The 16,265-nt window shown below is 37.2% G+C and overlaps 1 protein-coding gene across 1 annotated transcript in view; it reads right to left on the bottom strand.

The window, feature by feature from the left end:
- Mau2 (Mau2 sister chromatid cohesion factor) overlaps positions 1 to 16,265 on the bottom strand; it is a 299,360-nt gene that overhangs the window by 19,835 nt on the left and 263,260 nt on the right. The window contains exon 16 of the mRNA XM_090401244.1: positions 5,382 to 5,472. Within this exon, the coding sequence (XP_090257370.1) occupies positions 5,382 to 5,472 (91 nt within the window). The remainder of the gene's footprint in view (positions 1 to 5,381; positions 5,473 to 16,265) is intronic.

Raw genomic sequence — 16,265 nt, 5'->3', positions numbered from 1 at the left:
TTCTTTCTTTTTTGATTTTTTTTAAAAATATAATTACCAACCTCACCGAAAGTAATAATTTAATACTAAACACCCCCCCCCCCCCCAATTCTAAGCATTTGTTGGCATTGCATCTAACAGTTATGAACAAAATATATGGATTCTCCACTGGTACTGCAATAAAAATACTTAGAGAAAATTCCGATTTGGAAAAAAGGAAAGGAGAAAACAGGATTATAGAACATGCCTGTGTGTATGTGTTTTGGGAGACAGTTGTAAAAAAGAAATTCAATACCAAACAATGAAGAATGTTACCAAAGAAGTGGGGAAATGGAGTTAATTCTAAGTCCAGTAACAGAGTATTTCTTTGGTATAGTGGGAGGTGGGGAGAAGATGACTCATGTTCTGAGTAGAGAAATCCTTGACAACTACCAAGCAACCAGCTAATATGTTTTTAAACTGAAAAGTCTGTGTAAGCTTTCCTAACATCCAAGATGGGATCTGGACTGGTATACCCAATATACTGGTTGGCATACTAGTCATTCTGAGTGCAATATAGAGATGATTAATAAATTATAACTATGAAGAAAATTATTCATCTTGGATGCAAAACTTATTTATTTTTAAAGAGAAGCCTTTATAAACTCAAGAAACTGTACAAGCTCGTCTACAGCAAGCTTTTAAAAACACCCATGCCCAAAAAGAAAGGATAATAAATATTCATTATCATTTTATTATCAAGTAGCAAAACATTTGTGTTTGAATCTTTAAAAGTTTTAGAAGTGACTGAGAGCTTATGAGAACAAAACTTTGGCATAAAGGTTGCTTGGTATTGCATTACTTAAAAGTTCACTAACTCTGCCCAGGACTAAATCTATAATAATACCTGGCTAAGGCCTTTTAAGCTCTGTTCTTCACAGTTATGATTATCTACTGATTGAGAATTTGCTTATGAAAAACCACATCCTCCATGAATTCTCATATTTGGAGGATGTAGTTTTCATAAGCCAATCCTCAATCAGTACATACAAGGAATTTTTATCCAGACTCTGATGAGGGTCAATAGTTAGTTCAAAACAGCTGTCAGGCAGCAAAGCCCTTAATCAAAAGCACTAATAAACAAACATATAGATTCCTGGATGGAGTTCATCTTTTAAGTAGTGCAGTATAGTGCAGGTTGCATTACCATGAACTTACCACTTGCACAACTTTAAGTTTAAAAGGCAAACTTTGTTTTGCCACTTGACCAAAAACAAGAATGGATATTTATTATTCATTCTTTTACTATATAATATAAATAATAATATATTTAATTATGATATAAAAGCAAGATGCTTTCCAAAACTCAGGATACCCAGTCATAATGTATAGTGAATTGTGTGATTTTTCAATTATTCAACCTATCAAGTTTGAATTTAGTTGTAATGTGTGATAAAAAATTTCAGGATTTATATATTTTAAATCACTTTTTGTAAATCAACAGTAATATTAAGCATAAAACCATGTGACTATAACACACTATATTCTCACAGGAATTCAGACATGGTAAACCAAAATCTAATAATAAACACGACTTTTTTTTTTTTAGTTACCAACCTAGATACTGAACGAACAAGGATGGGCTGGCAATTTGGAATTTAGCCGACCAAATTGTATTCTTATTGGCTTAAACCAATATACAAAATGATGGTACAATATGACAAAATTTCATGCCGGCTGGGGCATCGCCAGGTTAAACAAGATCCCCGTGGTTTTTGCCAGGGAGCCAGGATGAACAGCAAAAAGTCAGCTACTAGAACAAATCTGAAAGCACACCTAAACTCAATATCACCAGAGTTAAAGATCAGTACTATCAACATAAGAAGCCTGAATGGCAACGAAATGGAGCTAGCTGAGGAATTAGATAAGTACCAGGTCGACATAATAGGAGTGACTGAAAAAAAAAAAAGACAAAAACTGGTGAGCAATAAATACAAAATGTTATATTCAGGCAATGACAATCAAGGAAAAGAAGGAGTAGCCATAATATTCAACACAAAATATGAGGCTAATCTTCTTGAATGGCAGGCAGTCTCAAGGAGAATGATGTGGGCAAATATCAGAATAGGGAATTGGTCAATGAGACTTATTTGTGCCTATGGTCAAAAACAAGGTTCTACTAAGGTAGAAGTGGAGGAATTTTTTGATGATTTAGAGAAAGCAACTGGCACAATGAAAAAAGAAAAGTTGGTCCTTGTTGGGAATCTAAATAGCAGAGTAGGAAATGATTGTCAGACATACAAAAATATTTTGGGAAAATTTGGAGAAAAGAGCAAAGCCAGTAATAATGGCAAATACCTGTTTGATTTCTGCTCAGGACATGGACTGGTTATTACTAACACCATGTTCCAACATAAAAATGTGCACAAATTCACATGAAGAGAAGAGGTAAGAAATAAGAAAAGTCTCATTGACTATGTTATTGTTGATAGTGATGTTTTCTCCCTGGTGAAGGACACCAGAGTACAGAGGATTTGAAATTGGAAGTGATCATTATTTAATCTTGAGCAGGATAACATTAAATTTCATATTGAAAAGAATAACATGTAAGAAAGTTTTAAAGCAAATAAAAGTTGAAGCAGCTCTCAGATGTGAACTGTAGACTAAAATACACAAAGATTATTGAAAAGAAAATGAAAGAGTTTGAGAACAGGAATCAAACCTTGGAGATTCAGTGGCAAACTCTGAAGGAAACATTGATTGATTCTGCCAGAGAGGCATGTGGTGAGGTTGTGTGCAAGGATAAAAAATTTAGAACTCCCTGGTGTACACAGGAAGTTAAAGAGGCAGTGAAGGAAAAGAAGAAAGCATATCAAAAGTTCCTGGCAAATAAGTCAGCTTTTACTCTTACAGAATACAGAGACAAATGTAAGAAAGCTAAACAGTGTGTAAAACTAGCTAAACAAAAGTCATGGGAGGACTTTGGCAAGAACATAGAAAATAAATATCAAGAAGGTGGTAAGATATTCTGGAGGTTGTTGAAGAAGCTTAGAAATGGAGGAAAGAGTGCTGTAAAAAGAATTAGAGATGATAAAGGTGACATGAAAAAGGGAGAAAAAGATATCCCTGAAGTATGGAGTAATTATTTCGAAAAACTGCTAAATGAAACAAGCAGTGATAGCACAGTGGTAAAAAACACTCAACAGGCATATAGTCAGGAATACATATCCATACTTGAAGTAGAAAAAGTCATCAAAGGCTTGAAATGTGAAAAGGCAGCAGGAGTAGATGATATTCGACCAGAAATTCTGACTTATGGAGGTATAAAAGTCTTACAGTGGCTGCACTGCATAATTCAGAAAGCCTGGACAGAGGGACGAATTCCTGATGATTGAAGATGAGCTCTAATAGTACCCATATATAAAAGGGAAATAAAACTGAATGTGAGAATTACAGAGTTATTTCCCTACTGAGTGTTCCTGGCAAGATTTATACCAGTATACTTGAGAAACGGTTGAGAAGAATTGTGGAAGAAAAGCTTGGTGAAGAACAAGCTGGATTCAGGCCAAATAGAGGCTGCCAGGATCAGATCTTCCCTTTACGACAAATAGTTGAGAAGTCATGGGAATATAACAAAGATCTCCATTTAAGTTTTGTCGATCTAGAAAAGGCATATGACAAGATGCCAAGAGAGAAGCTATTCAATATACTACAGTTATATGGTATCAATGGGGCATTATAGCAAGCAATACTTAGTCTTTATTTGAGTTGTAAGTCAGCAGTTAGAATTCAAGGAAGTACAGGAAGATGGTTTAATGTTAAATCTGGTGTGAGACAAGGATGTACATTATCCCCTCTGTTATTCATTATCTATATGGATCACATTATGAAGGAAAGTGGTATTAAACATGATATCAGAATTGGAGATGTTAATGTATGTTCTTTGCTTTATGCCGATGATGTTATACTTCTAAATAAATCCACTACAAGTTTGCAAGATTCTCTGACTAAATTGAATAACTGTTGAATAGCTTCTCTGTATTGTGAATGGAGAACCCGTGGAACAAGTAAAACATTTCAGCTACTTAAGGACGATTTTTAGTGAAGATGGTTAATTAAATATGGAAATAGACAACAGAATCAACAAAGCTGGTATGGTATGAAGTCAATTGAAGAAATTTATATGGAATGAAAGAGAAATTAGTCAGAACACGAAATTAGCTGTATACAAGACAGTGTTCAAACCAGTTTTAACTTATGGATCTGAGAGCTGGGTCAGAAGTGAAACACTTGACCAAAGACTAGAGACCACAGATATGAGAGTCCTGAACAGATGGCGTCAATGGCAGAAACGAGGATATTACGAAAGAACTTGACATCGTCAGCACCCAGGAATGCGTTAGCAGAGCTAATCTCAGGTGGTATGGTCACTTAGAATGGGCGAGGAAAGATTAGCAAAGCAAATGTTCTCTGCTATGTTGGCAGGAAAATGACCCAGAGGAAGACCAATATGGAGGTAAATTGATACGGTACAAAGTGCCTTAGACGATAGAAATATAAGATCTGATAATGTTGGAGTCTTGACAAGTAACAGACTGATTTGGAGGAAAATTGTAGATAGGAAGTTAGTAATGATGTAAATTTTTCATGTAGTACTATCATATCCTGTACACCCTTTGAGGGTATATGTCAGGAATTTGATAGTGATGATGACTTTTTTTTTTATTGCTATTATAAAGTTAATTTTTTAAAAAAAGGATTACAATAGTGACATTATATGGAATACTTTCAACCCAGTTATGCTAAAACATATTCTTTCTTCAATGCAGTCATCAATGCTAAGAAAATGTGTGTGAGAGTATACTAATCTTGTCATGATTCAATGTTCTGCTTCATTTCAAAAAATGTTCACTGAGATTATGAAAGGATATTGGGAGAGATAGGCCAATTTTCAAATGATTCTACTCAAATCAGATGTTTACAAACCTTCATTTATAACAGATGAGAGAAAACTGTTGTATTGGAATATGAACCTCAAACTTCACAGAACTGCATCAGTATGGATATCACAGAGAACCTTGAATATTATTTAGTTTGTCCTCATAGCCTTTGCTATAATTCCAATGTAATTATGTTTTAACTGCATGTGCTCTTCATATTCTGCCTCTAAACTTTTTGTGAATAATGCACTATGACAGATTTTTTATATGTATATTTTATGGCCATTTTTCAAAATCAAATTTGACTGCGAGACTATTTCTTTGCGTATATCTGTCTCACATCCTTCAACTCTTGAAGGAAGGGATGAGGAAAATATCTGAAAACAAAAGTATTTTCAATAGCATATGTCAACCTCAAGTAACACCAGTAACCAAGTCACAAAAAATCAGAGCAAATTAAAGAATCTCTTTAAACAAACATACCTTTTAAGAGAGCTGAAGCCCAGAGCTGTACATGAACATCAGGGATTTTACTAGCTAACTGCATTGCCGGAGTTACCATATTCATGCTCTCCTGAAAATTGATCAGAAATATTGTAATTAAAGGCTATTTACTTTAACAAGGAAAATCCATAAAATACATTAAAATTAAATTTTAAAAATTAAGGGAGATAAGTAGTTACTCTTTTGGTGCAGTGAATAAAAAAATGAAACTTCTTAATAAGTAAGTCACTTTTGATGTCTTCCCATACATATTCCACATACTCTTGATGTTCTCTTTATTTTTATAACTGAAGGATGGCAAAGCTTTTTTAAGATTCAAAATTCATAATAACATACATCTACACATACATACATTGAGTCAACTAGATAGGAATCCACTTTTCCATTCTATGGTTAAAACAAGAACAGAACACAGAAACATGAGAAATTACAGTTTCTTGTAATCTTTATTAATCTTTTCTTCTATTCTTCCTTTCTATTCTATTTTTAATCATAATTTCAATATTATGGAGGATCCTTCTGCAAGATATTCAGCTTGCAGTAGTCTGAATTCTGATTTTTTTTTCCTTTCTAATTCTTATATTTCTTTTGTTCTTATTATGTTCTTAAGTTCACACTGTAATAACTTATGTGTCCTTGTTTGTTCTTATACATGCAATCTGAGATCTGATTACTATCCAATATATTCGAGGTGCAAATGAAGTGGAGATGGAGGTATGTACAGTATTGTGAACTTTGAATATAACAGATTTTGGTTTCATTTTAATTATTTTTTTTTATATGTGAATTCCATCTGCCCACAAAAGACTGTAAACATATAGCACATTGGTAATGTGGGTGAGCAAAGGATTTTTTTTTCTATTTTTATTAATGTTTTATATATATGAGAGCCTGTGTAGCTCAGTGGATGTGGCGTTTGCACACCATGGCGCTTGGCCGCACGAAGGAAGACTTGGTTTCGAGTCTAGTCGCCGACCAGAGGAAATTTTTCTAAGCCTTTTTTCGACCGGTTCCCGAGTTAGTCGATCTCTGGCACGGGCAAGCAGGTTTTTCCTCCCGGAAACTTGGGTTTTTCGTCCCATAAACTCAAGAAAATCGACCGTAGAATCCACATTATTTCAGATATTAAATATATTGTGTTAGGGTTAAGGACCACAAGATGGCGGCACATTTGAGCCATCTCTCTTCACTGTGTACCACTTAATTAGTGATAGCCTTGGGCCATCTATCACTGATTGGTACCAGCAGAGATTGAAATGCCCACTCAGTCTCCAAAAGTTAGATAGGGCTAAATGGCCTCGCCTACTCCCCATATACAGGAATAAAAAGGCATTAGCTGATTTTTATATATATATATATATATATAATAACGATTATAATAATAAAAAACCTCCATGAAGTCAAAGACTCATTGCAGGAGGTCCACTGTTACACACACACAGTTTATCATACTACATCTTAAATATGTTCACTATCTCTGCACTCACCACTCTTGGGCAATGCAATCTAATCACTCACTACTCTCCATGCAAAAAAAACTTGCTCTTCACCGCCCTGCTTTACACTCTCCTTATACAGCTTCCAGGGATGACCTCTTGCTCTCTTCGTATCTTCACCCAGACTATGCAAAAACTCCCAGACATCAATCTGGTAATAACCTCTTAACAGCTTGATTGAATGATTGTGAAGTTTTCGGAGATGGTCTTAATTGGGCAGATGAATGACAAAAAAGAGTGGCTGACTTGCAGAGAAAGAGATAGATGGGCTGAAAGAGCAGGTGGAATGTCTAGGGAATGAGATGAGATTAAGCAAATGGAAGAGACAAATGCAAGGTGAATCAGAGTAGGAGTGAGAGAGAGTTATGGGAATGATAGAAGAGGAGAGAATAGGAACAGTAGAAGAGAGGAAATGAGAGAGAGATGAGAATGGCAGAAGAGGAGAGAATGAGAGAGAGTTATGTGAATGATAAAAGAGGAGAGAATGGGAACAGTGTAAGAGATGGAATGGGAGAGAGAGAGAGAGGAATGAGAGAAGAGGAGAAAATGGAAAGAGTAGGAGAGAGAGAGAATGAGAAAAATGCGAGGGAACACTGGAACCAGGGATAGAGTGATGTCAGGTAAGTAGGGGAACACATAGAGAAAGTGTTAGAGGAGAGGGAGTGAGGGATGCATGTGAGCAATCGAGGAACAGGGCAGTAAGAGTATGTATGTAATGTATGTAATGTATAGGGACTCAATGATCCGTGGCGTGCAAGATAGGATGTGTGAGGAGTGTTTGCATAGAGGAACAATAGAAAGTGTGGCTATGGCAATTAAGAGGAGATGAAAGGGTGGATAAGATGATTGTGATGGTAGGAACAAATGACTTGAGAGGTAATGTAAATTAGGCAGTGAGAGATATGAGATTCTTGCTTGAGGTTGTACGAAAGAAGATGCAGAGAGGATAGATAGTGTGTGCTTTGCCTAGGTATGATAGTGACGAGCTGAGCAAAAGAGCAGTAATATTGAATAACATAATAGCTAGAATGTGTCAGAAGAGAGGATTGAAATATGTAGACTTAGAGGGTGTTTGAGGACAGAAAGGAATTGTATGTGAAAGACTGCTTGTATTTGAATCAGGAAGGACGTAGGCATCTGGAGAGATTAGCATGGTAGCAGGGGTGGCCTCTTGTGGGAATGGGTACTTGGGAGAAGGGGGACGACATCAGGTAACGTTAAGCCCAGTGGAGTCTAGAGGGAATAATGCTGGGTACAGAAACAGTGGCATTTATGCTTTATACTAATGCCAGGAGTATCTGGAATAAAGAAGAGGAATTGGTGGCACTGATAGCATCAGCCTGGCCAAAGATTATCGGGATCACTGAGACATGGTTGACAGAAGAAGATATAATAGCAGGAATGGAAGTAGCAGGATACAGAATTTATCAGCAGAATAGAAAGAAAAAGTGTGGTGGTACAGTACTGCTTATGATAAGTGAAGGCTTATGTCCTCTAAGTGGACATAAGTCTTCACTTATCATAAGTGAAGGCTTTGGAAGGCATTGACACTAATGATTTTGAAAGCATATGGTGTGAGGTAAAGGTGGGCAAGACAGGATATTTAGTAGGGTGTTGCTACAAACCAAGGAGCACAGAGGGTGGGAACCAGGAGATGTTTAGACAGTTGAGATTGGCAAGTGCAAGAAGAATGATTGTTATGGGAGATTTTAAATACAGCAGTATAAATTGGGGAGAGGAAGATGCATGTAGCAATAAGGGAATGGAATTTCTAGAATTCTTGAGGGACAAATGTCTTAGGCAACATGTAATAGAGGGAACAAGAGGTTCAAGAGTTTTGGATTTGGTCATAGCATCAGAAGAGATGATAATAACTGAGATGACATCTCTCTCACCAGTTGGAGAGAGTGACCATGTGGTTTTGACTTGGAAGATGAATAGACATGCAGGAGTATCAAAGAGATGGGAACATATGTGGAATTATAAGGCAGGTGATTATAATAGTCTTAGACATCAACTTGGGGAAGTTTCATGGAAGGAGGGGTTGGAAGGCTAGGATATCATTAGCACTTGTGAAGGAATATTTGTTAGCAGCAATAGTAAACTGTATTTCACAAGTGAAGAAGAGGACACAATTTGGAGTAAAGTGGATGACAAACAATATTAAACAGGAACTGCATGTGAAGAAGCAACTATAAAAGAGACACAAGGAGACAGGTGAAGAGCAGATGCATGAAGAATATAAGACACAGGCCAGGAGAGTGACTAGTATGGTAAGGAAGGCGAAACTGGAATATGAGAAGAGATTGGCCCGAAGATCCAAAGAAAATCCTAGGGAATTTTTTAGCTATGTGGCCAGTAGGAGGAGAAATGATTGTGGAAGAATGACATTGTGGGATAAAAATGGGACAGAGTGACTAATTCAGAACAATTCCAGTATATCCTCTGGATATAGTGGAATTGTTCAATGAACACTTTATTGGAGCATTTCATCCTGGAGGAGTAAATTTTAATACTAGAGGGATAGGGCAGATTCGAGGTTTAGCGGTGCATAAAGAGAGTGTATGTTCCAAATACTGAGTACTCTGGATGTTAGTAAAGCTGTGGGACTGTATATTTCACCACGAGTTTTGAGAGAATGTGCTAAAGAACTGACAGCTCCTTTGACCTGGCTTTTCAATGAAAGTCTGGCTATGGGAAAGGTGCCCAGGGAATGGAAGGAAGGTAAGATAGTGCCATTGCATAAGGATGGTAGCAGACTGGAAGTGTCTAATTACAGTCTAATTTGTGTATCATCAGTAGTTGTTAAGATCTTGGAGAAATTAGTGAGGGACCGTATACAGCATTGAGCAGATGAGGGTAATGTTATCTGTGAGAGTCAACATGGATTTGTTAAGGAGTGCTTTTTTAGCAATATGCTAGCCTTTTATAATAAAGTTACAAAAGCAGTAGATGATGGAAAAGCATATACTGCCAATTTCTTGGACTTAGCAAAGGCATCTGACAGGGTGTCACATGATAAGCTGATATTTAAGTTGTAGAACATGGATTTGGATATCAGTTTTGGTCAACTGGATTCAGGATTGGCTGTCTGATAGGTATCAGAGAGTTGTGTATGGTGGGGCAGTTTCAAGGAGGCAGAAGGTTATGTGGGGTCCCACAGGACTCAGTACTTGGACCTATATTGTTTAACCTTCATATCAATGACATTGTCAGTGGACTGCAGGGAGATGTTCAGTTGTTTGCAGATGATGTGAAGCTGGGAAGGGTTATTAGTAATAGTACAGATGTGGTAACCCTGCAAGAGGATTTCAATAAACTAGACAAATGGGCAAATGAATGGGGGGTATCAGTTTAATGCAGCAAAATGTAAGGTCTTGAAGTTTGGGGCACATCAGTGGGACGCTGCATACTCTGTTGGAAGAGCTATACTGGAGGAAGTAGGGGAGACAAGAGATCTGGGGTTGATGATTGATAGAAACCTGAAATTCAGGAGACATATTGCAAAGGTGGTGAAGGTAACAGAGTGGATTGCTGCAATAATGAGAAAGACGTTGACTTGCAGAGATAAAAGAGTTATCATTCCGTTGTATAAGACCCTGATCAGACCACACTTAGACTATTGTTCTCAGATTTGATCCCCAGGATTTGAAGGGGATAAATTAACTGTGGAAAGGGTGGAAAGGCAGATAACAAAGATGATTTCAGGACTGTAAAATGTTGGTTATGAGGATCGGCTGAGGGAATGTATACTGCAGATTTTGGTGGATAGGAAAAGGAGAGGTGATATGACTGAGACTTTTAAATTGTTCACAGGTGGTTACAGGGTTGACACCTGGGAGTTCTTTCACTTGGTTGAACAGTGGGAAAGAGTGATGACAAGGGGCCATCCCTGGAAGTTGTGAAAGGAAACTGGGAGCAATAGGGTGAGGAGTGGTTGAACCATGGAATGCATTGCCTGACAGAGTGGTATGATGCACTTTGTGTTTCCTAGGAGGGACTTCTCGCGATGAGTCTTGATAGACTGTTTCCTAGGAAGGACCTTCTGCAATGAGTCTTTTGACTCCATAGAGGCGTGAATAATAATAATAATATCCCCTCTCCAATTTCTGCAAATTGTATTTTGTCAATCTGACTTCATACTCAACATTGCAGAGACCAGAAATCACCTTAGTCAATTGTCTCTGAACCTTTTCCAATACATTTTCATCTTTTTGAAAAGCAATTGACTAAATCTGCATGCGTAATCCATATGTGTGTGTGGCCTGTTCAAAGCCTTATGCAAAGGAACCATAACATCCTTACTTCCACAAGTCAGTGCTCTCCATATCATTCCCATTATCCACTGTGCTGTCTTCACAATTTTAGCAGCATGTCTCTGAAATTTTGGGTCATTGTCTACAACAATCACTCCCAGATCTCTCATTTCTTCTACCTCTTCTAAGATATTTCTGCCGATTGTGTACTCTACATCCCACCTCTGCTTCTCAAATTTCAAAAGCTTACACTTTGCCACAATGAATTGACATCCCCACTCATTTACCCATTCAGCCAGTGTATTCAAGTCCTCTTGCAAAGCCACAGCATCTGCTCAACTCCTGATAGCTCCCCATATTTGCATTACCTGCAAACACCTGCATATCACCATTCAACTCTTCCAATATCATTTACATACAAATTAAACAGTAATGGACTCGAAACAGATCCTTGGGATATACCACTAGTAACATTCCTCATCTAGGATTATTGCTCCTCAATACACAACTTGCTGATACCTATCAGACAGTCAATCTCCAATCCAGCGAACTGATCTACTGTTCAGCCCCATCTGTTCCAATTTAATTACCAGCTTGTCATGTGGCAGTTTATCAAATACCTTTGCAAAATCTAAACACTGTATATGCAACACCCTTATCCAATGCATTTGTCACTTTATCATAAAAAGTAAGCAGATTGCTAAAATACGATCTTCCTTTAATAAATCCATGCTGGCTGCCAAAGAGTATTTTTCTGTTGTCAACCCAATTCTGAACCTTGGTCCTAACTAACTTCTCTAACACCTTAACTCCAGACACTGAGACTAGTCTATAATTCAAAGCCCTACTCTTATCACCTCCCTAATGAATCGGAATAATTTTATCCTCTGTCCACTCCTTTGGAACTTGACCCAGTGTAAGACTCATGTTGAAAAGATATGTAAAAGCTGTTCCTACAAAACACATGGTGAAATAGCATCAAGTCCTACAGCCTTATTTACATCAAGTCTATTCAATTCCTCATACCTCCTGTTCACATACTAACAGTTCCTCCTCTTCCTTCTTTCCCACTGCTTTCAAGTTCTGCATGATATCACATTCATAAGAATGAAATGTGAGTCACCTTCCTCGCCTGCTCTTTGTACTTCTCATGCAACTGGTTGTTATAATTACTCATCCTGTGCTTCTTCCATAATACTTTCCTCTTCCAGATCTCATACCTTATCTCTTGATTCATTCATTTCATACCCACTCTATTTACCCTCTTAACCTTTGGAATACATTCTGATATTGCCTACGACAAACAGCATTGATATCCTTTCCATCCAGTTCTTCTTTCCAATTTATTACTGCAAGCTATTTCCTGAGCTTTTCATTAATTACCAGCCTTATAATTCTGCACATATATCCCTTTATAACAGATGTCATCGAATGACCTGGTCAACCTGTAAGTGATCACCTCGTGGTAACTCTCACCAACTGGTGGAAGATTTCACACCCCATTTATAATAACATCATCTGATGAGATGATCAAATCCAATACTCTTGATCCTCATACTGCCTAAGATAATTATCTTTCAAAAACTCCAGAAATTCATTTTCTTTGCTCCCAGATGCAGTCTCTTGATTCCTGTTTTATTCTTTAATTAATACCATAATTAAAGTTGCCCATAATGATCACTCGTTTTTTGCTAATTAGGCTAATTTAACCACACATTTCCTTCTCATTACTCTCAATATTTAAAGCATGGGGGGGGGGTAACTGATGAGTTTATACCAGGAAGGAAAGACTACAGATAAATGTCAATCCATGAAGCAATATCTGATGCTGCACTGCAGGTGATGAGATCATCTTCTTCACATCAGAGAAGAGTATAATGTCTGTGTTGTACTGGCCTTATAACATGGATGTTTGACACTTGTAGTAGGTTTCCCAAATGGAGTGTGCTATCATCAGCAAAACTATGATATGGTTATTGGTTAGTGGCAAAAGTTCATTTAGGCGATATAAGATTAAGAACACAAGTGGGTATTAGAACAATCCTGGAATATACCAGCACTGGTTTGCACAGTGATGCACAGTAAAGAGAGAAAACTAGCTATCTGATGCCCAGAGCAAAAACTAACTATCCTGTTACTGAGGGTAGAAAGTAGACCAAATGATGGCAATTTATTGGGCAAGCCTTAATATCAGACCTGATCAAATGCTCTGGAATATCAAGAGCAACAGCACAGGTTTCTCCAAACCTTACCATAGCATATGTACTAAGGTGGGTGATGTATGATAGCAGATCTAGAATGGCAAAATCCATACAGACAGGCATCCTAGATAGTGGAGACGTTGACTGTTGATGGCTTCAGTTATTCTAGAGAAGACGAAAGTAAGGCAATGGATCAGTAGTCTGAGAGGAGACTTTTTCCACAAATACCAACTTGGAGTGGGTTGAATGTGGGCTTGCTTCCATGTTTTGGGATAGGTGCAAGTTGAGTACACAGAGACAATGCAGTATAATCTGGTAGTAAATGTAGTATAAACTGTTAGTTCCAGAGCACAAATTTTGAATTCAATTAGGAAGATATCACAAAAAAACTGAATATTTTCTTTTTAGTATATACGTTACTTAAGAAGTAAAAGGGACGATATGAAGTCTTAAACTTCTGAAAGAGTGGATATTAAATCCAGCATTATTTCAAAGATGAATATAGAAACTCTAAAAGTTTTGTATGAAATTTGACCAAAGAGCTTACAGGAATACACTCGCCGATATTTATGAGTCACCCTAGGAGAGATGATCACTGCCCAAGAGTCCATATATTCCCCTCCTATTGGTCCATTTTGAAAAGGTTTTACTGGCCTCATGTTACTGAGTACTGAGAATTTTTCCTCTCTTAAGGTTTCTGCCTGATCTCTGGCAAAAACCAAGTTTGAAACAGCTCTCAGGCCAGTGAAACTTTTCAAAATGGACCAATAGGAGGGAAATATATGGATGCTTGGGCAGCGATCATCTCTCCTATAAGGTCTGGCTAGAGCGACGCGTAAATATTGGCGAGTATTCCCGTAAGCTCTCTGGTCAAATTACATATGAAACTTTTATAGTTTCTATATTTGGCTTTGAAATAATGCTGGATTTAATATCTACTTAATTTTTATAAATTTGCATCACCGAAGTGAAGCCTTTTGGCTTTTTATTTTAGTAAATTCTGAAAGAGTATTATTAATCATTGGTTGATGACATTTTTTGAAGGTAGGAAGAGGATAAGGGAGTATCGTGTAAGTTGAGTTTGTGTGTGATTAAGAAAGGGGTGAGAGCTAGATGTTTCTCTTTCAGAGCAGTCAGTGAGTGAACAGGTTGCCTGTTAAAATGGTAAATGTATCTAGTCTTGAATAAGTTTAAGAGAAGGTATGATGACAGCTGGTGTGGTTGATGTATGGCTTTTCACGATGAGTCCGACTCCATGGAAATCTTCAATAACAATAATAATAATACAGTAAGCATGCACTATAATGAAGAATAGAAAAGACCTGGCCTAAGTCTCATACAACCAATGTGCTATTTTAAGCTCACCATTACAAACAGTATTTGATGTTGCAAGTTTTTTCACTTAATTATATTATCAATTAAAGATGTCAAGAAAGTTATATATTTGGTTATCCTTTATCCAAGTTGTAAGTAAATAAAGTTTGCCCATGAAGTCACTTCACGACTGGGCTATTTATATATAGAGGCTAATGACTTCGAATCAATTGCCTTAGTATCCCATAATGCAACACATATATCCTTGCAGACATATATAATTCTATGCATTATGGGAATGCCATTAACCAGACTGGTTTTGACCTTTATTGAGGTCTTGTCAATGGCAGTCAAACCCAGAAGTGATACCAAGGTTGAAGTAATGCAGAAGTCATGTTTCCATATATTTAATATTTCCATATTTGGAAGCCAAATATGAAAATATTAAATTTTTATCACAGTTTTTTTATCACTGGGATAAAGGATGAAACCAAGAATACAATTTCTTGGCATTTTAATTTATCATATATAACCAAGTGAAAAAACTTTCAACATCCATCTCAAATCCAGAGTAATTTAGTAATAAGGTATGACACCTTTTAGCTACTTGTATATGGAAATATGATTTCCGCATTACTTCAACCTTGGTATAACTTCTGGGTGTGGCTCTCCTGATGAGACCCCCAATAAAGGTCGAAACCAGTCTGAATAGTGGAATTTCCCATAATGCATAGTATTACTGATGTTTGCAAGTGAGAGGTGTTGGAATCCATTGTCAATGGGGATGAAACCATGGTCCTATATTATGATCCTCTTTCCAAAAGAGAATACATGGAGTGGCACAAACCAGGTGAAGCATCACCAAGAAAAGCCAAGGTCACTCAGTCCACCAAGAAGATCATGGCAACAATCTTTTGGGATTGCCAGGGAATTCCCTTGAATGACTTCAAGGAAAGGAATACAACTGTGAATGCAAAATATTATGCTTCACTCCTGCACAAACTATGCAACGATATAAAGGAGAAGAGATGAGGGATGCTGAGTCATGGTGTTATTTGCCTTACAAGAATGCTCCAGTCCACAGGGCTATTGTTGCAAAGACTGCAGTAAAGAACTGTAGCTTCTAGGAGATTGAACACCCAACCTACAGCCCAGATTGAGCACTCAAAATGAAGAAAAACCTTCGAGGAAGAAAATTTGCAGATGACAATGAGGTGAAAGATGCAGTTTTAGGCCATTTTGCAGACAAAAGTATACAGTATTTTTTTTTCAAGGGCATAGAAATGTTAACTCAAAGATGTGAAAAGCATGTTGAAGTAAAGGGAGAATATGTTGAAAAGTGACACAGTTGTTTTCTTTCTATCACCTCCAAAAGTTAGTCAGGCCAGAAACTTATGGAACCATCATTGTATAATACCCTCTCAAAAGAGACCTCTATGATACTGCCCTCTTTCTCCTGTTTACAGTTTGCATACTCTCAATCTATTCTATATTCCATAATCCCAATATTATCTTTGTAATTCTAATTTGCCACCTTTCCACAGTTTTTTTATCCTTTGGAACCCAGACCAAATCCGTGTAAAGCAGTCCATGTGG

Source organism: Typopeltis vanoorti, chromosome 12, assembly GCF_054136105.1.
Source record: "Typopeltis vanoorti isolate ZY-2024b chromosome 12, IOZ_Tvanoo_1.0, whole genome shotgun sequence".
In the NCBI taxonomy this organism is placed as follows: Eukaryota; Metazoa; Arthropoda; class Arachnida; order Uropygi; family Thelyphonidae; genus Typopeltis; species Typopeltis vanoorti.
This window is presented reverse-complemented; position numbering and strand designations above follow the sequence as displayed.